The 25129-nt window shown below is 39.2% G+C and overlaps 2 protein-coding genes across 2 annotated transcripts; one reads left to right on the forward strand and one right to left on the reverse strand.

Annotated features, from left to right (window-relative positions):
* Positions 1 to 2006: 2006 nt before the first annotated feature.
* LOC124112704 lies at positions 2007 to 5606 on the reverse strand. Its single transcript, XM_046472836.2, has 3 exons — positions 5533 to 5606; positions 4663 to 5252; positions 2007 to 2919 (listed from the first exon to the last, which is right to left on the reverse strand). The coding sequence occupies exons 2-3, from the start codon at positions 5223 to 5225 to the stop codon at positions 2787 to 2789; spliced, it is 696 nt and encodes a 231-aa protein (XP_046328792.1). The 5' UTR covers positions 5226 to 5252; positions 5533 to 5606; the 3' UTR covers positions 2007 to 2786.
* Positions 5607 to 9143: 3537 nt separating this feature from the next.
* On the forward strand, positions 9144 to 21538 carry LOC124112693 (lectin BRA-3-like). Its single transcript, XM_046472826.2, has 4 exons — positions 9144 to 9321; positions 15191 to 15371; positions 15881 to 16122; positions 19923 to 21538. The coding sequence occupies exons 1-4, from the start codon at positions 9252 to 9254 to the stop codon at positions 20189 to 20191; spliced, it is 762 nt and encodes a 253-aa protein (XP_046328782.2). The 5' UTR covers positions 9144 to 9251; the 3' UTR covers positions 20192 to 21538.
* Positions 21539 to 25129: the final 3591 nt, after the last annotated feature.

The following is a 25129-nucleotide window of genomic DNA, read 5'->3' on the forward strand; positions in this document are numbered from 1 at the left end:
GATTGCCGTGAAAAGCTTACCTAAACAGCGAACAATAGAATTTCCTCTGTAATTACGCATACAGGCCTGCAGACATATGTATTGTCTCAAGAAGCAAGATCATTATCTTAGGTATAAAGGTTTGGCTGATTTCCACCAGCCCTGGGGTATGACTCAATCAGATAAAGTTATTTTGTTGACGCTGTGTGGTCATGGACAACAGCTCTCATTTGTTCGTTTTGCCTCAGTTTGAATGCGGACTTAAGATCAATAAAATGTCATGTTTTTCAAATCCATAAATATCTTCAAACGAATGAGATAGAACACTCACAACAACATCTGAGCTGACGCAAGCGAGCGTTGCACAGCGACAATTGGAAACCTATAAAAAGGAACTGACGCTAACGCTATTGGTGGAACATGATTGCCTCTCGTGCAGCTCGACCGGTCCCTGAGTTGGCAATCATTTGCTTGGTGCTGTATATCCGATATTTGTGATAGGCAATGTTTTACGTTTACATATAGGATTGCTTAGATATTGTTATAGAAGTCCAAAATAAGCAGTAATTGTAATCAGAGTACATTTAGTAAACCTTGTCCTTCATAAGTGTCACCTATTTTCGTTATATCACGATCTCTCTGCAAATGTCTATTCACAATTTTCACATTGAAACAAATAATAAGATTATGGTATCATAGATAGTTACCTGGAAATGAACTTCATCTATCTGAATCAACTGTGTGGGTAATGTTCACTGTTGATAGCTATGTATCTATCAGTGAACATTCGCGCGAGCAGCACGTGTCAGGCATGACTTGATTACCACTGTGTATCACTTCGCTATTTACATCCATGAATAATGTACTGTTATCATTATGCACTATTATTGTACAGGTTGATGCACTCGATGTTACCTTGTGATTATATTTGTTCACTGTTTGGATTCATGATGTCTTTTGAGTGATAAGAACGGTGTTTATCAGGGACTATTTCTTGTACACACTCTTGCATCGTGGCTAATTTTAGACAGTAAGTTGACATTTGATCTAGATAAACAATGACCTAATTCACTGGTTATTGAAGATGTTCCTATAACTTTCTTCTTCTAAAATTTTTCAAAGTATATTTCACTTTGGACATTAATGATAATTACACTTTATCGCACTGAATAACTAATTTGATCTGTTTGACATTTCTGAGGTTACGGTGACCTGACAATTATGTTTACGCTTGGCATAGTGACTGTTTATAGTTTGGATGTCCGTTTTCACATCAAAGTTATAGATTCACGATAAAGTATTGTCCTGCAGTCTAATCCAGATTTGCAATATCCAGACACACAGAGGACAACATATACGTTCCCATATTTCTTGCATTTGTACCTGTCCGTTTCTCTGTTTATATTTGCCAAGTATTTTAATTAATCGTGTTAATGTCCGAATTATTAAAGGACATATAGGACAAGATCAATACTTGGAATGAGGGCATATTTTCTCCTATAGGCTTATATTTGCCATGGTCTTAGCGTACGTTTGACGTCTGTCAAACTGTCCTCCCAGTCGCTTGGTCTGAATCTATCCTTGTCCTTAATATCATTGTATCAGATATTAGCACACATTCTGTTTGTTCAACATGTTCGATCTATTCGGACACTTTGTACAGTATAAGGACAATACCAATTGAAAAAAGAAACTGATTGTTTTGTAAATTCTTTGGAGACCGAGCCCTGTTAATAAAATCTAATAGACTTTATAGTAGTTGATCAAAACTGGGGGTATATATTGGCATCATTTTTTCATCACATTGTTAATAATTCATGTCCACATTGTTGACATTAAAACAAAATTAGACATAAAGTTTGAAAACGCCATTACAAACTTGGACTGCCAAACTTCATCTTCTGCTTGTGTTATTTGTGTTTCCGCTAGCACCCTAAGAGTGTTACACTATGACCAGTGAGCTTAATCATTTTGTTCTGAACAACACGGCAGCGATCGTGCCCGAAGCGTAAAATTATATCGTGTCATATACCGATTGTAAAGATAGAAATCAGTCGGATATGTGTCCTACATCAGTTTGATTGTTTCCAGTGACATGCCGCTAAGGGACCGACCGCTACTAGGTGGGAGTGGTTGTTAGAAACAGGATAGTTTGTTGTTACTGCCACGATTTTAATATCTGAAATGAATTTGCTCACATCATACCTTCAGGACATCCACCATTTATATCAACAGTTTTATTTGGGAAAAATGTTTTGTCAGCATACATAGGAAAAATAGTTATTTCACAAATATTCCAGAAGTAAGCACAAAAAACAAAAAAACACCACCCACACCTCAACCAGCCATCGAGATATCAAATGGTCGGTAGATATTCAAGCACCTGTACTATGCTACATGTTCTCCACTTGTTTTGTTATCCCTGCTCTTCTGTGGATGATTGAACTCAAGACAAAAGTGGCGAGACTAATTATTTACCCAACAGAAAACACACCATTAGGCGTGATGCAGAGCTCCTTCGCTACAAAGCACCACGGGTATTTGGTTCGAATCCTACATTGTCCAAAGGTCAGCGCCATGATGGTGATGGTGTAGGCTCTTAAACCTGAGCGGTTTAATCCATGTTAAATCCAAGTCACTAAATTAAGGTGTAAAGGTTGGTATCACATTATATATCCAATGTTGCAGACAGACGGAGAGGAGGCACTTATGAAATAGTTTAATAGATTCTTTAGCAATATATGTCATACAAAAGCGGGAATGATTGTAACCCTAAAAAGGTAGAACGACTTCATCACAGTGAGAAACTATTGACTGTGTGTCGGGTACCTGACCTCCAGATTGTGAGGGAGAGTGGGCATGTCATCTACTCTGAGGGACACAGATTTCAATTCGGGATGCTGTATCGACAGAGGACACTTCACAAAACCCGTCTGGTGCCTGAAACATGAAACGATTTGATTAAATGTCATGTAGCGAGTGACTGACTGACTTTGGTTTAAAGCCACTTTTACAGCGTCTCGGCGTGATGTGGGAGTCAAGCACGTAGTGATGCGGGTGAAACCCAGCAGCACGGATATGATGCTGACAAACCTCGAGACGTGATCAGGGTGAATCTGATGATTCGAATGGACAATCACAGGTTTCTGGCACCCCAAAGGGACGCAACTATGCGAATTGGCGGCACCCGTGGCTCCAAATGCCTTTCACAGGGTACAAAATAGTACTAGATTACTAAGTATGATTTCTAATATTTTCTAAAGGGGAACGCCATAACCCCACTAGACCACAGCTGTTAGGATCAGCTGGTCCCAGGTTCGAATCTCATATTGACCCTATTCTGATCCTTGGTTTGTACCAGTCCGTGCTCCGTGTACCAGTCCGTCCGTGCTCCAATTTGACACAAAGTACACACGATCCACGGCCTTGCACAAGCCCTGATGTAGCTGAAGTACTATGACGTGTTGTAAACCCGAAGTGTGTAACTCCTCCCCAAGATAAATATTGATCCAATGATTGAAAGATATTTTGGTAGTAATGAAGCAGAATACCTATGACGAATATTTCCATTTACACAAATAAAATAAAATAGGAATGCTCAAGATAAGTCAAGTATCATTAGAAAATGAATCGTTATGAACAGAAAATCAGTTTGTATTTTTGACGATAATATATCGATATACCGATATTACATGTACGTGCATTGAGTACATTCGAGAAAACAAAGACTGGCAGAACAAGCTGCTCAAACAAGACGAAAACAAAGATTAAAATAGGTTAGATTTAAAATATAATGTGACGGCACGAAGATATGTGGCATGCATTTACTAATACGTCTTTAATTGTAGGTGGTGTTCGTGATTATGTATACGGTGTATATGTTCATATATCTATAACGATTTGCGAATATTTGCGACATGTATTTTAATCTCAAGGATGTCAAATCCCGAGTAATTGAGATGATATGTATATGTAAATGAATTCTAGCTAAGAAGAATCATATTAAGTGGATATACCTCTTATGTAGATACTTTCCGTTGGTCCCGACAGGCTTACACAATATTTATTTTATGTCTGCGGAGTAGAACCCTCTCAGCTGAAATGCCTGTTCGTTACTATACATGTCCATGACTTATTCCCCTTTGTTGTAAACTTCTTCTTGTGATTTGTATCTACCAAGTGAGAGTGAGTTTGGTTTGACACCGCTTTTAGAAATATTCCAGCTATATCACGGCGGGGGACACCAGAAATGGGCTTCACACATTGTACCCATGTCGGGTTGTTTACTAAGCATTTCATAATGTATAATTGTGTGTTTTACTTGATGTGTTATACACAGCTTAACAATATCCCCGCTACATCACCGTGGTCTGTAAATAATGCGTCATGATCACATAAGCCACTATTGTACGATAAATCCATGCATGTTCTCACGACAGCACTCACACTTCTCACGACAGCATCGTTACCTGCGGACTATATTTATCGGCAATCCATTGGTGTAAACTGAAGAGCATGATCTTAAATATCTGAAGTGATAGTTAAAGCACAGGTACAGTATGATGCTTCTACACAACACACATGACTTCACTTTGATAATCATATTCACTATGAATACGTCAATGGTAAATACAGACCTCGTTAATATAAGAAGCATGTGGAGAAAATAGTTGATAAACATACCCCACTATGTTAAGTAGCATCTTCATTGGCGAGAACACTCCACCCGTGTGGACAATCTCCCCTGTCATGAAAGTAACAACACATGTGTATGTACTTGTCAGGTAACCATCCATTGCAGCCACGAGGACGCCGATCATTGGACCTTCTTCAGCACTGTACATGTAGATAGCAGAATGTATTTGTAACCCACCATCGGCCGTTACTTGTTTAAACTGTCTCCATTTTTCATATTTTTCGTCTTCTGTGTTGGAACCGTCTTCATTTGTATTTGTGGATCTAACACCTGTCTTGTGTTCACCATGGTACATGAGTGACGTGACTCTGGCTTGATCTTTGTTTGTGGCATCAACGAACATATTTACATTGTGGTCATTTGGCTGTGTCTTCACGTAACCTATGCCTGACATCAGCAGGTGTGAACGATTGCTTCTTTCCCTTTTGAACATCGAGATCCTCCTGTCTTGTAAATTGTTCATGAACACGGATATCAGGGCAAACACTATTATCAAGCCAAATCCTTTGTGTATTTTAAGCGACGTATACGCAGCCATTGTCGTTTTCATGCAAATTATTTAATCTGCGAAAATCACCTGTAAAAAGTGTCAATAAAAAATTGGAAAATTTCTGAATACAGTTGCAACAATCTTATTTAAAACGTATCGTTGTCTGTCTCTATCAGGCTGTTTATATTATCGAAGTGAGGTCGTTAAATATAGCTGCTGCGACCTTTGCTGACGGCCACAAAAACGAAAGGCTTCGATCTATTTAAATCAGCCGACATCTACGTGATCTTAAAATAAAGACCATGTACGTACTAGAACTTTCAGATATTGTATTTTGAAGTGCATGCATGATAGGCTGTGTACTTACAATAACTGGTTCAGATGGACCTCTATGGAAGGTAATGCAACAGCAATGAAGGGCCACGTTCAGTCTATCGAAACGACCAATGCGATTAAAACACCACTTTTATCTCCTGCCTATTGTATGTGTCATTTTGTATTGCTCAGAGCAAAATAAGTGCGACATATCAATACATCACTCGACAAAATAATTACAATGCCTCTGGTAAAACTGCATGTAATGGGCAACTCAGTCTGCATTGCGTACAACATGTATTGTACGTGTGTTGATTTAACGCCGCCTTGAAGCGTATTTCAGTTATATCACGTTATGTCAGGTCGTAGACGTTTTCTACTTTGATGAAACCCACGGGCATGGTGCTGACAAACCTAGAAATATGATTAGTGCGAACCGAGATCTGAACCAACGATCATCGGTTTATTGCACGCCATGGCGAATTGCGGCGTCTTAGACGACTGGGCCACTCGTGTCCACTACTTCGCTTGCAATGTTTTTATTTTAATATATGCATAGTTGGGACTTATGACAATACAAAATGCACAGAAAGGGATATCATGTGTCAAAAAGACTGAGGTTTTTAGGCAGCGTTTTCTAATATTGACATTGGCAAGTCTTTGACCAAGGGGAATTTTCAGGGGATATGTAGATAACAACAGAACAAACAAATGCCAAAAAATCTTATTGAGTAACGTCCTTGCTCATACTTTGATAGATTCACATTTGAAATTCAAATATATTCTTCCCCTTTCAATATCTTGTTCTAATATTCGTTTTGGTTTTTGGTCTTCGTTATGTCTCTATCATCAGTGCTTTTCATAAGGAAGTTTTTGGACCATGTATTTCCCCTAACAAAAGCTGGATGCATACAACAAAATCACCAGATGTCCTGATGGTGTTTTATCTTACCTGACATCACGAAAACATACTTCAACGACCGAGGTAGTATTGTGTTGTGCAAGTTAGCTTGTATGTGGGCGTACCACTGTTATCATGGCTTAGGAAGGTTTTATGTTCTATTTTGTGAACCGTGTATTTTATCAATATATCGGACATCGACATGTAAAGGAGATTAACGCCAACCTAATCCTTACAAAAAAGCAAAACGTTTTCAATTTAAATTCGATTTGCGATTGATCTCTGTTGACATGAATAACAAGTAGCTACACTTTGAACCATCAAGGCGTATATCCTCAATTACTAATTGTACTGTCACGTATAGGCCACGTCCAGTGAACTCAAAACGTCAACAGTAGGAATGATCTACGCAGCCGTTACCACCAACCTCCAAGACTTCAAAAACTACAAGAAGCCATCAACATCCAAAGACTCCAACCATCAATCAACCTTGACCAAGGCTACTACATCCCACCGGCGTACCACCAACTCATCAAAGACCCCAATCAGCCATAATCCTTTTGTTGTTTATACTACTGGCTTCATCCTTTTGTTTATATTACAGGCTTCCCCAGCCAATATTTTTTTTATCTTCCATTGTACATAACATAATAATTTTTTATGCTTCTCCACTCCAGCAGTGTAACTGCATCTTAAACCTACTCAACAGTATAAACACTGCCTCCTATCCTGTGTATATACTCGTAAAACATACCCTGTATATCACTTGCTTGATAACGGTATCAGAACCTACAACGAAACGTCGCTCCCAGTTGTAATAAAGAAGTTGTTCACCCATTTGTCTTATCCTTACTTAGCACGCCAACTTCTAAATTCCTCTCAAAGTCGTTACAACTATGAATATTATTCTTATACTCATAGAGAGTATGTGTTCACATTCAGAGATTCAGAACTGAGCCATAGTGTGCTGACAACACAACACCACAGACATTCAAATATGCAACCGTACATTATGTGACAGTCAAGCTTTGCGCATGCGTTCTCTGCACACGGGCTTATTAAGCGCAGGTGTGAAACATCGTTGGTCACTTGCGAACAAATGGCCGGGGCTTCGTTAAGATATATTGGCGATTAACCTGTCATCGGAATGTTCACATCATTTTGTTCCAGATTTTGTTGAGCCTACACCACAACATGAGTGAGTGAGTGAGTTGGGTTTAACGCCTCTTTTAACGGTATTCGAGTGATATCACGGCGTGTCACATTTGGAGGAGGAAAGCCCGAAGTGATGCAGGTCTCAGACGTTTACCACTTCGGTGAAACCCATGACCACGGGTATGGTGCTGACAAACCTAGAAACATACTCGGGGTGAACCGGGATTCGAACCCACAATCATAGGTTTCTGGCGTGCCCAAGGAACGCAACTCTGCGCAAAATTGCGACGCCTTAGACGACTGGGCCACCCGTGCTCCCACCACAACATGAGGCGTCTCTGATCGCCCACATGATATTTCGCCCGTGGCAATACAGTTGATGTGTCCTGGTCCTAACTGTCGAGGAATGTTTGTCACGGGAAGTTGCATAGGAAATAAACCACGGCAGTTTTTTAACGTAAATCCGAAGTGAAGTGACCAAATCGTTTGTACGTGCTGTTTGAGCATAAAAGGCACAATCCGAGCTCAGTGTGACTGGTATCGCACAAGTCAATATCCACCTAAAAAATAAAAATAAGTAGAAGTACAACATGTTCACACATGTTGTCGATAAGGGTAGCCAAGGGTGTTTTTTTCTCAGGCTGTATATGGATCAGTGTACTGGATATCCTATAGAAAACACGTACTGTGTAAAAACTGACGCCCTGTTGGAAATAGCGTGGGAGACGAAAAGCGGTACAAATACCTTAGAATGTGATTCACTTTAGTTCAATGTCAATTTCTGAAACGATTTATATAGATGGTAAATACTTTTAAGTCACGTGTGTGTGTGTGTGTGTGTCGAAGGTGTTGTTATGCAAAGTTGCGTCCTTCAGGCGTGCCAGAAGCAATGATCGAGGGTTCGAGTCCCAGATTCGCCCTGATAATTTTCCTAGGTTTGTTAGCACCATACCCCTTTTCGTTGGTTCCAACAAAGTGGTAAACGTCTTAGGTGTTCAAGTGATCGATGGTAGCTGTTGACAACAAGGACAATCAGTTGTATTCCCCTACAACAAGCGTGATACAAAACATGTTCTTTTGTCTTTGTTTTTGGTTGAATTGTTAAATTGCCTTTCCTAATCAATTACATCGTACACTGTGCATCAGCAAATCTGATCTGATCGAACTGATATTTCCACATATGAAATGTGCCAACAGACGTTCAACTGCAAACTAAGTTACAAATGTATTAACTACACCTAATCTTGCCAGGCTAAAGATTTCCTCAACAAAAGAAAAGTGTCATACACATAAATCAGCACCGGCACAGCAGTAAATGCAAGACGCGATATGTAGATGACAGGGTTTTCCCATCAAGTTCTGAATGGTATATTGGTGTTAGTGGGTCATGTGGTATAACATGCTGCATTAATATCATTCAATCACATTTATACCCGTCAGTTGATATTGAATTATTTCTTTTTACCGTGAGTTCCATTATTGGAAAATCGGCTTTGATATCGATGTAAAATCCTGGCATTTCATTGGCCGGTGACCCTGCTCACAGGCAAACACCACAAGATAGATCAATACCATGTGAAACTCGTTTAAGGAAGCGGGTACTGGAAATGTACTGACAATCGCCGAGTCCTCTGTGCATCATTTCACTTTGTAAGTGTGAACATGCTCAACAAAATATACATCCACACAGTTTAGGTTGGCACTTCTCTTGGGTGATGGTTTCTGTGGCATCCTATTCAGCCCTGGTGCTAGTCATGGCGACTTCTTGTTTCACATCATCATCAGGTGTGTATGGTTTTGACATATTTCAGAATGTTAATGATTATAGATGTGGTAAATGCTTTTCCTTTCCAGTATTCCATACCTTGAATATATATTTTGGATTTGACAGAAAACACGATAAATACATTTTCACATAGAAAATATGGCTTTCGTCATTAAATATGAAAATAAAATAAATTCAACACTAATAATTCCTCAGTTTTCGTACATCCGAATTATGACAAACTTGGGTTACTGACTTACATTTGCTGAGCTCTTAGGTTTGTTTGGATGTTGTTTAAACACAGCACTCAGCAATATTCCAACTATATGACGTCGGCCTGTAAATAATCGAGTCTGGACCAAACAATCTAGTGACTGATATCATGAGGATTGACCGACGCAATTGGAATACGATGACATGAATTAACCAAGTCTGCGAGCATGACCACCCGATCCCATTTAGTCGCCTCTTAAGACAAGCATTGTCGCCTCCTATGACAAAGCATGGGTTGCTGAAGACCCATTCAAACCCGGATCTTCACGGATTGAGCGCAAAGGTTATCATATATGATACAAACGTATGATAAAATTTTAATTGAACTGCCTTTTGAACAATATCTGAGTTACATATTGTTTTCTGAAACCAACGGGTACGGGTAAGATGATGACCACTGAAGAAGCCATAGAGGATGCATAGGGGATTGGAACTCGATAAGAGGATCCTGATCCAGAAAAGCGAATGACGTGATCATACGAGCCTTCAACACATATGACATGAATTACCTATCGGTGACAGCACTGGAAACCTATGGCGATCAACAAATGCAATATGTTCACTGTTAATTTGGATTGGTTGGAGAGACTAGTGGTGGAAACGTTCGATATTCAAACCGAGGATTCGGGTTTGAATCCTGCTCATTCTTCGTCACTCCCTGAATCTTAACTCGTAAATCACCACTCACTCATCGTTGACTGACCATTTTATTTTCATTTTACTTTGTGCTGTATTTAATAGTCTAAAGTGTCTAAAGGGTTGTTATATGTGTGTGAAGTGTGTCATCACTGTTTGGAAGTGATTCCTAAAAACATGCTCAGGTTGAGTCGTGTAAGTAGTTGCACTTATATTTCTTTAGTTATCATTATTGGAAGGATTTCGTATTGGAGAAGTCTTCAATCTACAAAATATATTTCTCAAAGTTTGCTAATGATCAAGTTTCGATGCTAATTATAAAAGAATCATCCCAGAAATGAAGATTGAAATAACTTTTGAATGGGTAACCTCTACAGTGCCTCAATGTCATGATGAACGGACAGAGGCATGCAGTTGTGTGCACGGTATGCACAAGACTCTTGAAAACCAGTGATAGGGTGTATCGTTGCACATCATTATCTGAGAGCACAACATCATTTGCTACTGAGGATGGCAACATCTGAATGCACGTATGCCCCTCAGCGTCAGAGACGTCGTCTGACGACAGAAGAACGTCAAGTTGCAAACGTCGTTGGTATGAGCCAAAGTGTGATCAGCAGGGCGCGGAATTCATGTAAGATGTTTAGATCAGATACAGAACGGCATGCAGGTCATCGACAGCGTTCCACCAAACAGCGAGAAACCTTCTCATGATTGCAGCAAGACGTCATCATTTCCTGACTGCCACCTCACTGCGAAAATCCAGTTGCGTTAACGTTTTTACTCAGACAGTGAGCAGTCGTCTCCTTGATGCTGGTCTCCGGTCACGGAGGGCATGCATTCGCATGCTACTGACCCGACATGACAGACAGGCTAGTTTGCATTTGGCAGAAGATCACGCCATTTGGATAGCTGATTCGAGACTTCGCAGATCGTCGTGCCCGAGTGTGGCGTAGACATATTTCACGATTCCAACGCAGCCGAACATGACCGCTATGGAGGGGATTGGGTGGGATCAGTAGAGCTGGGGGAACCGATCTCCAAGTCCTACAGTCGGGCACGTTGACATGTGTGCGCTACAGGGATGACATTCATGATGTGTACGTGCTGATCCAATAGGAACGGACTTCATCCCCATGGATAATAACGCACAACCTGCTGATAGCAGGAGACCATTGTCACCATGGATTGGCCAGCCTGGTCACCAGACTTCAACCCTATCCAACACATGTCCTTCCTGCAACTCTATGGAAACTCGACAATGCTCTAACTGAAGAGTGAAACAACCCTCCCTTGGCAATCATCAACATACATATTGGGAGTCTGAGACGACGGTGCCAGGCCAGCTTGTGATGGCATCACCTGGAACATGTGACTGTTGCTTCTCGGTAAATGAATTTGTTTTTGTGATCTCTTGACGTTTCAGTTTTGGTCAGATACTCCCATTTTGACGGGTGATCTGACTGATTATTGGTCACATGCTCTTTGTTGGTATTGTGTGGCACATGACAACTGATTTTCGTTCATTAAACATGTCTTCGCGCAATATTGTCCTTGGCTATTTTAACAGATGCACACAATCTGACGTATTATCTTTTAAAGTGGTGACCCTTAGCAACTTTGAGTTGTATATAGGTAAATAGGAATTGATAGCTTCCTTTATGGTTTAAAACCTAGTTATCCACTTGACAGTGTGAGTGTGATTTACAATTTGAAATCACTGCGGTAGTGCTTAATGTAATACATCAATTTACACACAAACCTGTCAACCAAAGACAGTATTAAGTATCAATTCAAATAAAAATGTGGGGAGAAGTGATCCACGACCAGTAGCCAAATAAGGCCATTATATTGAGAACCCGGGATTACCTCAGGGACTCTCTGCATAATATTCCACCTCGATTAACATCCGTTTCTGCCATCGATAGTAAAAATGGCGGGTAAGACAAAACATGCACAAATATACTGACAAAACTGTGGTAGAGATAAACAAACTGTGAATGATGTAACCAAGCGTAGACTTACATATTGGCTTTCATAATTTGCAAATGTGCTATAATCATATACAGACAGACACAAATATACACAGGTCTATCAGTATTCACACGCAGTGTAAACATGTGCACCTGAAACTGCGAGAATGCTTTCTTTTTCTGTGTTCGATCAGTTTGTGAATCATTGCATAGAGTCTCCGGTTCGATCGTACTAATAACTACCCGTGTTTCCGTTGCCATGTTATTTTATTTACTTTGAGCATGTCTGCAAACTGTCATTATTTTCTGTAACGTTATAACACTTTAAAACTTGTCAATTTATTCTTGGTGAAATTCTTTCAGGTATGTTATACAAACTAAATATCAATATCAATTCAAATCACATTTTCATGATTGTCATTTTCATATATTCACACAATTTCACTGAACTGATGAACAGATTTTGTATTGGATCATTAACCAAAATTCGTTTTTTCATCCTCCTCTTCTCCAGTTGTGGGGTAGCCTAGTGGTTAAAGCGGTCTCTCGTTATACCATAGACCCTGTTTCGTTTCCCCACATGAGGACAATTACTCAAGCCTATTTTTGGTGTACTTTACCGTGATTATTGATAAAAAAAACTCTCTCTGAGGCTACATTATTGTGATTATGCGTCACAGACATTGGCATTTTGCTGATATTGGAAATGTAAGATGTTTACACGGATTGGCTATATATATTTTGACTGTATATGCATGTACAATGTATATAAATCCATAGTCGTAACAGGTATTGCCTTCGATTCAAAGGCAAAAGGCAGGGCAGCAATGCATTCTTCTGTTTATCCACTAAGTATAATATACTGAAGGATTGGAGTAGTGTAACGTGTTCTGTAACAGTCCTTACTGGTGTACTTTATACACGTATGATTCAAATTACGAACTGGTTTTGTTGATATCAGCAAGGTATGGCACTATACGACCCAGTGATTCAAGATACTTGTCCACGGTATATTTCTGTGTACTTTCCAAAAGTACACTTATTCAGTCGAAATGGGAGCAAAAATAGTTCTTGTGAGAACATAATGTCCTTATTAATACATTACACAGGGTATCTCATGACGATTTAGCGTATTCTATCCAGTAATCGCCAAGGATATTTATATAATGACGGACACTTGTTGAGGACTTGGTTCACCCATGTGCGGTTTTAAATAGCAATCTTATAAAATACAACACAGTTCTCAATCACTTTTACAGAACAGCACATAATCATGCAAATTCAAACAAGAATGTGTCTATATTCACATGCAGGCACTTGTTTATTATGATTCATATGTCAAACCCATGCAGAAAAGGAAAGGATACTCTGCTGCTTGCGTATATACTATAAACAGGCGGTCAGTGAAATCTGCTTTTTACAAGCTGACTGTCGTCAATTCCTTCGTTACGGAAAGCCCACACACGACATTCTTGTTCTGCAAAGAGCTAAGGCCAGTCTACGACGACTGCCTTTGATAAGATTTATCAGTCAGAAGAAATAAGAATTTATTTAGTCAGGTCTGACGAGCAGTAGTGTGATTGGTAGCTTGATGTTGTTTTACGTTTGTATCAAACATTTTTCGTTTGGTAATAGTTGGAATATAGTCTCATCAATTATTAACATAAGGTGATTGTCAATGCATTCACGTAGACTACAGTCAAGTTCTATGTTTACAGGGATCGCAATATACAATGCCATACAGTCATCTGCACACTCCCTTATATACGCCATGCTGCATTTCTGGGCCAATTTATCACATTATCAAATAGCAATGAGTGATAAGCGTATCAGTGACTAGGGTAATGGCCTTTGGAATAGAATGTTATTTTTACCTAGCTAGCTAGATCGATGACACCGATGACAAATGTGTTTGTACGTGCTTGTTAATAAGATATCAAGAGTGGTGTGAGTTTCCAAGCAATAAGTGCGTTCTATGATATATAGCTATTTAATGAGAAATATAATGACCAGTTATGGTTAAATAAAAACTAGCCTAAATCTTACATGTTTCTTGAATGTCACGTTAATATTTCCTTATTGCAGAAACCAAAGAAAGCTGGCAAATCCAATAAAAACGCTTTCGAAAAAGAAAACAAAAATCCTTGATTTACAACAGAGAGCCCTCTTCGGAATAATTCATGAACATATCTGCTCTTACGACGAGGATGTCTGTAATATTTAATATAAGCATTAGTGCATCATTATTGTAGAAACTGGGGAACATTTTCAGGCACCCCTATTAAAACCCTTCCTTTGAGTTAGTGTTTTTTCCCCTCAGTTGTTCGTAAGAGCATCCAGTGCAAATTCCGCAATATATACCTCACGTAAAGATTTCTAACACAACACAAGATTGTTCATATGACAACTTTGATATTACAAAACAAACGACACGCGTGACACCTACGGTATTCGTATAATCGAAATATTTTCTTGAAGCCGCCATTCAGCTTGTCCCGGAATTAGACGGATGGTCAAAAGTGATGTAATCGCAGCACCGCACTCGAATGCGTTGAATATTTATGCAATAATCATTAGTTGTTACAGCGAAAACTCAACTTCTTCACACTCCATCTTATTTGAACCTTTTGGGCAACTGCTGGATCCCAAGATCATTTCACACTTGTTCATCCCAAGGATGCTGAATAGAGCCAATGTAAGAAGAGAAAGGAGACAAACGCCTTGTTTTTAATAAACAAAATTACAACATTTCAACGATGCGGGTGGGCATTTTCGTCCTGACGAATCAAGGAACCTCTAATCGACGTATCGTCCTCACGAACGGTACAATAATTGTGTAAATTAGCGCATCCCAAGGACCATGCATTCCCAACAACGTCTAAACCATTAGACCACCACACCTAATATGAGCCACTACAGCAGTATCCCCACAAGGTTTAGCGGCGCCGTTGTACTAAACATGTGGTATCTGAGAGCAAATGTGAATATTTTCATTGTTTTCTTCAAGGGGTCTGCCCAGTTGACTTCACAGACACACGTGCTGAGACTGGAACATGTCTGTTCTTCTCTGATACACAGAAGAACTGGTACTCCGCACGACATGACTGTGTTCGACGAGGTGGGGAACTTGTGCGTGTTACTTCTAAGGCCGTTGTAGATGCCTGCCACGTGAATATGGCTTCGAAAGGGTAAGTAAACTTTTCATCTACGGTAACCAAACATCTATTTCCTGTACCTTAACTTATGGATATTCAGCCTTTCCATCTCGAAGCAGAACATGTTTTATTTGTGTTTGAGGGTTCATTCCAGACTGGATGTAAGCAAAGTCGTGTTCACCATTTTCAAGACGACATTCATAACGGCTGAGCATTATCAGTAACGAAGGAATCAAAGAACGTCAATGGGTTTAGCTTAGCACTCTCCACTCTCCGTTGATGCCATGATACTGTTCGAGTAAAACGCATAAATTTGTCGCAAATTCTTTTTGTACCAGCGAGGCATATCAGTAGACGAACGTTATCCAAAGAGAGTACAGGCTTGTGGGTAAAACATACTGTGGCGAAAGTACCTGGAGACAGGTCTATTGCAGCTGCTTTGACATAAGAGTCAAACATATAGCATTAGTTATTTCAAATGAAATGACGTTTATGTCATCAATACAGGTGAACAGTTTTTGCCGTGATATTTTCCTCTGCAGAAATGAGATCTACTGGATAGGATTGAATGACATTATCATGGAAGGTGATTATCGATGGCCGCACGGAGATCCATTAACGTGGTCTTACTGGGGTAGATACGGCACTTCTCAACAACCCAATGACGACTCTCGTGCACAGAACTGTCACATGTGTGACATCCGCCCACAAATGAACCCAGTAAATAGTTGGCAGGATCGGGAGTGCTCGGCTGCTTACGCCTACATATGCGAATACTTTCCAGGTAAACGCAATTTCGGATGTCATTTATAAAAGTCTGGAAGTTAATTTAAGGTACCGACGTTTACTACAATATCTGAAAAACTATTGGACCTACTCCAGTCAAAGTTGGTATGAGATTATTAAACAGTCACACCCCATTGGATATTACATTTAAAGACAATCAGTGCATGAATAAAAATCTGTCTATTTAGCTATCACTATATTGCATCAACAACCAGACCTGTTCGTCACGGGTGGAACGAGCATTCATTGTAACAGCCATCTGCATAATGCTACCCCTGCGTCACAGGGCCATATGACACAGTTGAAACAATCAACTCAACTCGAAACGTTGCACGGGAATCACGCACGCACGAAAACGGTGTTAGCGTTGGGCGTCTGAAGCAGTTATTTAATAATATTTCTCCAATTATTTTTGCATTCTTTTTTTCCGGTCAGTGTTATTGACTTGAATGTATCATTCCTTGCCACATTATTATATTTCATGCATCATGTTATTAGGTGTAATATATCATACGTAATTATTCATTTAGACAAATCATTGCTTTATGGTTTCGAAAAAATATTTAATATTTTCGTAGATGATTCGAGACTTTCGGGGCTGTTTCGGGTGAAAGAGAATCAAATTCTGAGCCACGAATTACGACATGTACCACAAAGCACGAACCTGAAATTCGTAGACGATTCCTAGAAATTCTTTGACAAACAATTTTTTTCTCACGAATTCCACGAACTACAAGAATGTTTGGGAATCAAATAAGATATATCTAAGATTCTTAAGAAATGATTAAGAATATGTACGACTATGTACGAATTCATATCCGTGGTAATTCGGGCTATTACATGTCGTAGTGAAACAGGGGTATATGTATTGCACTATTCTTGGTCCCACGAAATGCCCTCGTCGTCAGGGTCGGAGTCTGTGCTGTCACCTAAATGAACAACAACAGGCTGGACAGTATCTGGTCGGATACAGTCTTGTTTCCAATACTCTTCCTCAACTTTGATAACATGTTGGACACAGTTTGCCCAACGTACATCTATAATTTCTCCCATCCCTTTCAAGACAATCTGCTTTTGCTTGTGTAGAAATGGTATTAAACTATTAGGCTGTCATATGATATTGTGGGACGTGATATTACAAAAATGTTTAGTATAGTTATATGCATATGAAATGATATGATGTGACATGACATGATGTGATATGATATGATAAGTGTTGTGGTGTGATATGATACATGAGGGGATATGATGCAATATGTTATGTGTATTATAGAAATTGTGTAAATACTGTTTTTTAGTGTACATATTATATGGCTTGCGGTCTTCCAGTGTTGAATAAATATTGATTGATTGATATGATATAAATTGGCATGGAATGACATGGCATTATATGGTATGATATGATAAGATATGATGGGACAAGCTATGAAATTGCTAATGTGTTGTGTGATATGACATGTTGAAATGTGATATAATATAGGTGTGATATATGGTACGATGGTATGTATGGTATGTTTTGATATGATAATGGTATATGAAATAATACTATATATTATGATCTTATAATAATGATACAATATGATTTGATGTTGTAGAATATGTTGTATGATATAACAAGTTGTGATATGGTAAAATAGAAATTATGAAATTACAGGGTATGGTATTGTACTGTATGTGTGAAATTATGTGACTGTGTTGAGATGCGATGTGGAATGACGTGAGGTGATTTGGTGAGATATGTACATAAATTGTATAAAATTGTATATTTTTCAAATTGTACTATAGGCCTGTGGCCTCTTCAGTACGTGAAATAAAGATAGATTGACAATCTGCTTGACATCGGCAAGCTTGAAGGTCTTACTTTGCCGTGCGACCATATTTTTCAAATCACCCCAGATTAGTTCGATGGGATTCAAGTCACAATGGTAAGGAGGAAGTCTAAGCACTCCGTGACCGTGTTCTCTAAACATGTTGTCAATCAAATAAGAGGGCGGGGGTTTGTTCTGAAGAACCAGTTGGTAGCAGTCAATTCTTTTGGCTTTCGTAGGCCGAACAATGCGGTTGTTGTCCAACCACTGACATATCTCACCTTTGGTGGAATTTGAGGTTGGACAACGGTTAATAGGATCTCGACAACTGTGATAGGGAGCATTGTCCATAACCACGAAGGATTTATCAGGCAGTGCCAAGAGGAGCTGCTCCTCAACATATGCAGTGAAAACCTGACTATTCATCTCGGTATGGTAGTCTCTGCAATCTGTAGATCGGAATCTGAACAGTAGATCACACCCAGGGAAGAAAACCTCTGTGGGAGCCTGCAATCAGGCCCTCCTCTTTACCAGCGCTGTGGCTCTCTGGTATTTGGGTGAGACCATTGTTAAGTCGCTGTGTGGCAGGCGTTAACCCAGGTTTCGTCCAAATAGACAGGCTCATAGCCTTCTTCTCGTTTCTTTTTAATAGTGCGCAAATAATTGATACGCAAACGAATGATGTCTGGTCGTTCACACATTGCTAGTTTCGACCCTTTCGTCTTTTTGTACTGACATCCAAATTTGGAAAGGAGTTTACAAATGGTCCATTTGTTTTAGTTTTCGTGTTGAAATAAATTCATTTTCTCGTGTTAACCGCCGAATCACGTCCCTGACAACATTCTTATCAAAAGAATCTAACTTTAATTTCCTATCCTGTTTTGAGATGCCCACTAAGGGAAGTGCAGGGGAGCATGTGTTTTTATGTCCGGCTTGTTTGGGAAGCTGTAACGCATGAATTTTTCTATTCATGTACTTTTAAATGTCAAAGAAGGGCGAACATCTTTCACTTTTAGCCTTAAAGTATTCAAATATTTTAACAACGAAACCTTTCGCATCAGCGGAAAGATGCTTGCGCTGAGACATCATGAAATCTAATGCTAACACCGTATTCGTGCGTGCGTGATTCCCGTGCAACGTTTCGAGTTGAGTTGATTGGTTCAACTGTGTCATATGGCCCTGTGACGCAGGGGTAGCATTATGCAGATGGCTGTTACAATGAATGCTCGTTCCACCCGTGACGAACAGGTCTGGTTGTTGATGCAATATAGTGATAGCTGAATAGACAGATTTTTTATTCATGCATTTCTTCCAGAATCTGTTGTTATTGCAATATTCTCGTTGTCACATACACACACGGTATGAATGTATAGCTGATCTCCTGCTCCTTTTAAATTATTATACATTCTTTCTGAATATTTGGTTATACTAATTTCCTGTTAATATTAATTTCTGAGCAACATGAAAAGTCGATGGTCTTATAACACTAGTAAGCGTGTGATTTCAACATTGTGTGGAGATGAAAACGAGTTTGTCTTATCATTGATTTAAGTATAAAGGTAACAAGGTATGTCATGTAACGTACTCTTTGTTCATCTGATGAAATGGCGATGCTGACTAGAAGACGCCGAACGGCTGTTTTCAAATATTGATCAGAGCACGACATGTACGTGTCGTGTTGAAATAGATGATGTAAAGGGAGATGTACAAAATATATGTAAGATTATCTATATTAAGAGATATTAATTTTATTGATTATATTGCAGAATTATCAAAATTACATAGCATCTGCATGCATGTTTCTTTGATCATTTTTTTTGGGTATTTATTTATCTTCCAATATAAAGCTAAAAGCGTCATAAGAATGGCATGCCAACTATCAGCTGTCATCTTGCTATTACGGATTATACAGGGCCGCTAGTTTTGTGGATTTACTCGATTATATTGTTTCTTGTTACATTACTCGAGATTGGTCCCATTTCTACTACAGATGAAGACCGTGCCATGCACGCAGGAAACTTCAGGCTGAGAACTGACGCCAATAGTCCCGACAACATGGAGATCACGTCAACCCTTGCATGTTCACATCGTTATCAGTGTGCGGCTGTGTGTCTGCTGGAAGACATATGCGATGGTTTTGCATTTAACACAGCCTTGTCCAAATGTTTTTTTCTAGAACTAAAAGAAAATAGTGCCTCAGAAAGAAATTCTGTTCGATCAGCGATAGGTGTTAGTAAGGTGTTCATTCGCATTGGATGAGAAATGTACACATTTATTGCAATTACGTGCAGTAGTTTTTTGGTAATTGTAAAATATAATTCTCGAAGATTATACAATTAAAATTCGTTTGAAGATTGTTTTGATCGATGTTGCAATTGATGCAACCTCGATTATCCCGTGAATTATATATGGATCATCATTCTATAATGATACATTCCATGGACTCATTCGCCACTGTACCATTGATTTTTATAAAACACGTCCAATCAAATCACACTGCTCACCAGTCATGATCAGCAGTACTCGAATCAATTTTAGGGTTCCATGCAGTCTCAAATACAACACGACCTCCTACCCTTTGTCGCAGTACTCATGAAAAGATTATTCATATAAAGCTCAAGTTCTGATTCTGTTACATATATCGAGGGTTCAGTCAAACGACTGAATTATTTATTTATAAAAACACTCATTCTCAATCCATGACATTAATTTAATGTATGTATTATGTAATGATATAAAATAGATAATTCATGCCTAATTCAATCGATATTTAGTGTCATAGCAAAATGATCAATGAATTGTAGTTGACCCACAATTGACCCATACGTATCTGTACTAGTGTGTAAACATTTGTTATTCTAATTCCTTTTTCTGAACTTCTGATGAAGACCTTATATTGGTGTAACATCATAGGTGTTAACGTTTATTATTCTAATATGCAGGCCCAAGACGTTTAGCACTTCGGTGAAACCCACGAGCACGGGTATGGTGCTAACAAATCTAGAAACATAATCGGGGTGAGCCGGGATTCGAACCCACAATAACAGCTTTCTGGCTTGCGCAAGGGACATTTGGTATTCTAATTCATTCCAATGAAGATCTTGTGTTAGTGTAAACATTCCGGGTGTTAACATTTGATATTCTTATTCCTTCTAATGAACGCCATATATTAGTGTAAACATTCTATGTGTGTAATTTAATATGCTAATCCATTTAAGTGAAGACCGTGTATTAGTGTAAACATTATATGTGTTTAATTTAATATTCTAATTCATTACAGTGAAGAGTGAGTGAGTTAAAATTTTACATCGCATCGGCAGTACTGCAGCCATATCGCGATTATTCCAGTGAAGACCTTGTATTAGTGTATTAGTGTAAACATTACATGTGTAAACACTTGATATTCTTATTCCTGCGAATGAAGACCCTGTAGTAGTGTAAACATTCTATGTGTTTAATTTAATATTCTTATTCCTGCGAATGAAGACCTTGTAGTAGTATAAACATTCTATGTGTTTAATTTGATATTCTAATTCATTCCAATGAACACCCTGAATAAGTTTAAACATTCTTTGTGTGAATTATTTTTATTCTACTTCTTTCTTATGAACGTCCTGTATTAGTGTTAATATTAAATGTGCTGATGTGCTGTTATTTGTTGTCAAATTATTATGTACGATTTACATTTTGTCGTTGGTGTACAGGTGTAACTGAAGTATTAATGATGTGGCGTAAAATGGAAGTCACGAAGTAACTTGAAATGATTGGACAGGAGATTGCAGTACACTTGGGAGATAACACATTCCACCTGGAACAGACGGGATAAACCGGAGCTTTCAAAGATAAACCTTCCGGTATCGAATACTCTATAATAACTGTTGATCTGAAAACACGACATGACACAATGGACGTGGTAATTAAACCCGCTTGGTAAGTAGAATCCGAAACAAACGTAAGTCGAACATATTTCAGTTAATATCACATTGATGGTGTACCCAAGTCATAATTAGCCGAGCAGAATGTCTTGGTTTTTGTTCATTTTTGATACGAAAAATATACTAATAAAAATACGAATAATACGCAGTGAAATGTCCGAAATATTTTCGAAATCCAGTCCCATCCTTTCAAACCGAAGCTGAGACTCCTCCCCGATTCATGACACCATGTGCACTTACATGTATCAGAATATACCTAGGTGAGGAGATACAACACGAGTACCGGTTTCCCTCATGTATTGTGTCCATCACTTTACGACCACACGGTTCAGAATCCGGTTGAACTAGGGCAGGCAACAGTGAGACATTCATTACTTAGAAATTGCGTTGGGAAACCCATACGCTTAGGCTGACTGGTTTGGTTTTAAAATGTCAAAACTGTCACGGTCTGTTACATGTAGGCATTGCCATCACTTTTCATGTTTTGGTGTATATGTCTCAGAAATCAAAACCTGTTAAATTTAGATTAATACACTTCCACACCGTTTCATATAATGACTTTGACGAAGATACAATTGAAATTGACGCAACAGTTCGCAAGTAACTTTGAACATTAAATACGTTTTATTAGACCACCAACTCATGGCTAGCTAATCGAACCCACATGAACCTGATCAACGTCTATCCCTTCCTTCACATTCGAAGTATTAGGTTCTCTTCTACGGTAATGATTTGCCTGTGAAGTTTTAACTGCTGACACTTTCAAACAATACATTTCTGATGACCAATAGTCACTATAAATAAGGTCACCCACCAATGCAGGTGTCAGACAGTTAACGTGATGAGTGACAAAGACAATAAACATTATGTATGACTCCTTATGTGAGTATCGATATCGATAATATGAAGCTTCAGAGAAGCCACCAAGGTTCGATAATGCAAGGAAACAGGTTCCAATTGGGGTAAAAGACAAAACAACTGTGAAAACAGTGTGGATGGATCACTGAAAATCACTGATGACACCAGGTGTTCGCTGAAAGGGAAAGCATGCCGCTAAAAGGGCTATTAGCAGGCATTAGGGCTAAAACAAGGACTGCTCGGCTCGGCGTCCGTAAACTGTGTCTGAACGTGGGCTAGCACTACAAAATCGGCAGTGGTCCGGACCAGTACAAGACGACCGCGCACGCACGCACACACACACACACACACACACACACACACACACACACACACACACACACACACACACACACATACACACGCACGCACGCACGCACGCACGCACACACCTGCATGCACGACGCTCTATAGGTTGAGTAATCTTGAACGCGACGCTAAACCCCATTTCATCTCACCTCACCATTTATATTTGACATCATTGCATTTCAAATTATGCATGAATCGCATTCGGTACCTGTGGAAATTCTCGGTGATAATTTATTGTAATTTTTGTAAAGGAACCTGAACTTTTTCACATGGAAAAACAGCTTTTCGATTTTATCCAGTGATATTTACATATAAGTAAGACTTAATTACATGTATATGACTCCACATGAATGAATTTATCTTTGCGCCGCCTTTAACAACATTCAAGCAATATTACGGCGGGGTACACCAGAATTGAGTGAGTGAGTTAGGGAGTTAGTGAGTTAGTGAGTGAGTGCTTGGGTGAGTGAGTGAGTGAGTGAGTGATTGAGTGAGTGATTGAGTGAGGTGGGTGGGTGCTTGAGTGAGTGAGTGAGTGAGTGAGTGAGTGAGTGAGTGAACACACAAATGTGATGAACATTTAAACTCCTCTGAACACAGTAGACACATGCGTATAATGCATATTTAAATTCCTCTGAACACAGAAGACACATGCCTTTTATGCATATTTGAACTCCTCTGAACCCAGTGGACTCATGAATGCAATTTATACGCCTCGGTGAGTGAGTTAAAATTCAACGTCGCATCGTCATTTTTCCAGTCATATAACAACGAGAACAAGTTGATATGGATGCAGGTGAGCCATGGATACAAAGTCATATATAAAACATCTTGGTCAAACATGTTTTGGCATTATAAAATTTAAAAGTGTTTGAAAACGGTCCATAGGCCATCAGTAACAAGCAACCACCTCACTGGAGATCATGAGGACGTACGGTGCCTCTGCTTCCTGTATGATACCGCAGCAGGATTTACGTCAGCGCATTAGCTGCTGGTGGTTGTGCACAACATTACCCAATATTACAAAATGCTCGGCAATGATCTTGAGTTGGCTTAAAACACTGGTTGGTGATAGTTACGTTGAATATTATAGAAATTACGTGTCACACAGGGGGCTATCTCTTTGTGGTACTTTAACCTCCTAGCAGTACCTTCAATAAACTCTGTTCATAAAAGCATGCCATAAAACTTTGTGGAGAAGTGAAAAATGTAACTCGACTCCGTTGTTGTTCTATTCTTGTTATATGTGTGAAGAAGCAGCAATCTCTGAATCTCTTATCCATCAGTCAGTTTGCCAATGTTGAGGTTGCTGTTTCAGGACATAAGACTCTAAACTCCAGTCGAGGCATTGTTCGTGACAAAGCTCGATGCCATTCTGACATGTCCGAACAAGAAATTGTTACAGAGTTGAAGGATCAAGCAGTGACAGCTGTAAAACGGTTTACTAAAAAGATCGATGGCGTTATCGCTCCCATGAACACCTACCTTTTCACTTTTGATCGAATAACCATTCCTCTTTCAATTAAAGCTGGTTATGTTAACATCGGAGTGGAGGTGTATGTCCCCAATGCAATCCGATGTTATACCTGCCTAAAAGTTTGGCCATGGTTCCAAATCCTGTAATCGCCCAGGGGTTTGCCAGCGTTGTGGTGGTAGACATGACAGCAACGGACGTACGGCAGATGCCAAGTGCGTAAACTCTGAGGGCCAACATGAAGCCTGGTCAAAGTTCTGTCCTGTATGGAAAACTGAGCCACAGATATTGAAACTGAAACACAACAACAATATTTCGTATCTGGAAGCCAAAAAACAAGTTACTAACCAGTTACCATCAACTATTACTTATTCTGCTGTAGTGTATCGCTCTGTTTCCACTTCTTCAATCGAATGTCAGACTGAGTTTACACGGGTTCACTCTGATCAACCTGTAGAAACAACAACTGTCAGCCCATCAAATCCGATTGTCAGCCCAATACATCATCTTCAGAATCACAGACTGATTCACAATCTTTACCAGTTAAAAACCAGGATATGTTCATATTACAAAGACATAAAG

Source organism: Haliotis rufescens, unplaced genomic scaffold (assembly GCF_023055435.1).
Source record: "Haliotis rufescens isolate VD_foot unplaced genomic scaffold, xgHalRufe1.0.p SCAF_5, whole genome shotgun sequence".
Lineage (NCBI taxonomy): Eukaryota > Metazoa > Mollusca > Gastropoda > Lepetellida > Haliotidae > Haliotis > Haliotis rufescens.

What these genes read in the sequence shown, in the direction of transcription:
- LOC124112704 (XM_046472836.2), bottom strand. Translation starts at nt 5,225, where the DNA reads ATGAAAACGACAATGGCTGCGTATACGTCGCTTAAAATACACAAAGGA. An exon ending in ATGCTACTTAACATAGTGGG is followed by an intron (nt 2,920 to 4,662) that starts GTATGTTTATCA and finishes TTCATGTTTCAG; the next exon opens with GCACCAGACGGGTTTTGTGA.
- LOC124112693 (XM_046472826.2), top strand. Translation starts at nt 9,252, where the DNA reads ATGGTTTCTGTGGCATCCTATTCAGCCCTGGTGCTAGTCATGGCGACT. An exon ending in TTGTTTCACATCATCATCAG is followed by an intron (nt 9,322 to 15,190) that starts GTGTGTATGGTT and finishes GTTTTCTTCAAG; the next exon opens with GGGTCTGCCCAGTTGACTTC. An exon ending in GTGAATATGGCTTCGAAAGG is followed by an intron (nt 15,372 to 15,880) that starts GTAAGTAAACTT and finishes TTTCCTCTGCAG; the next exon opens with AAATGAGATCTACTGGATAG.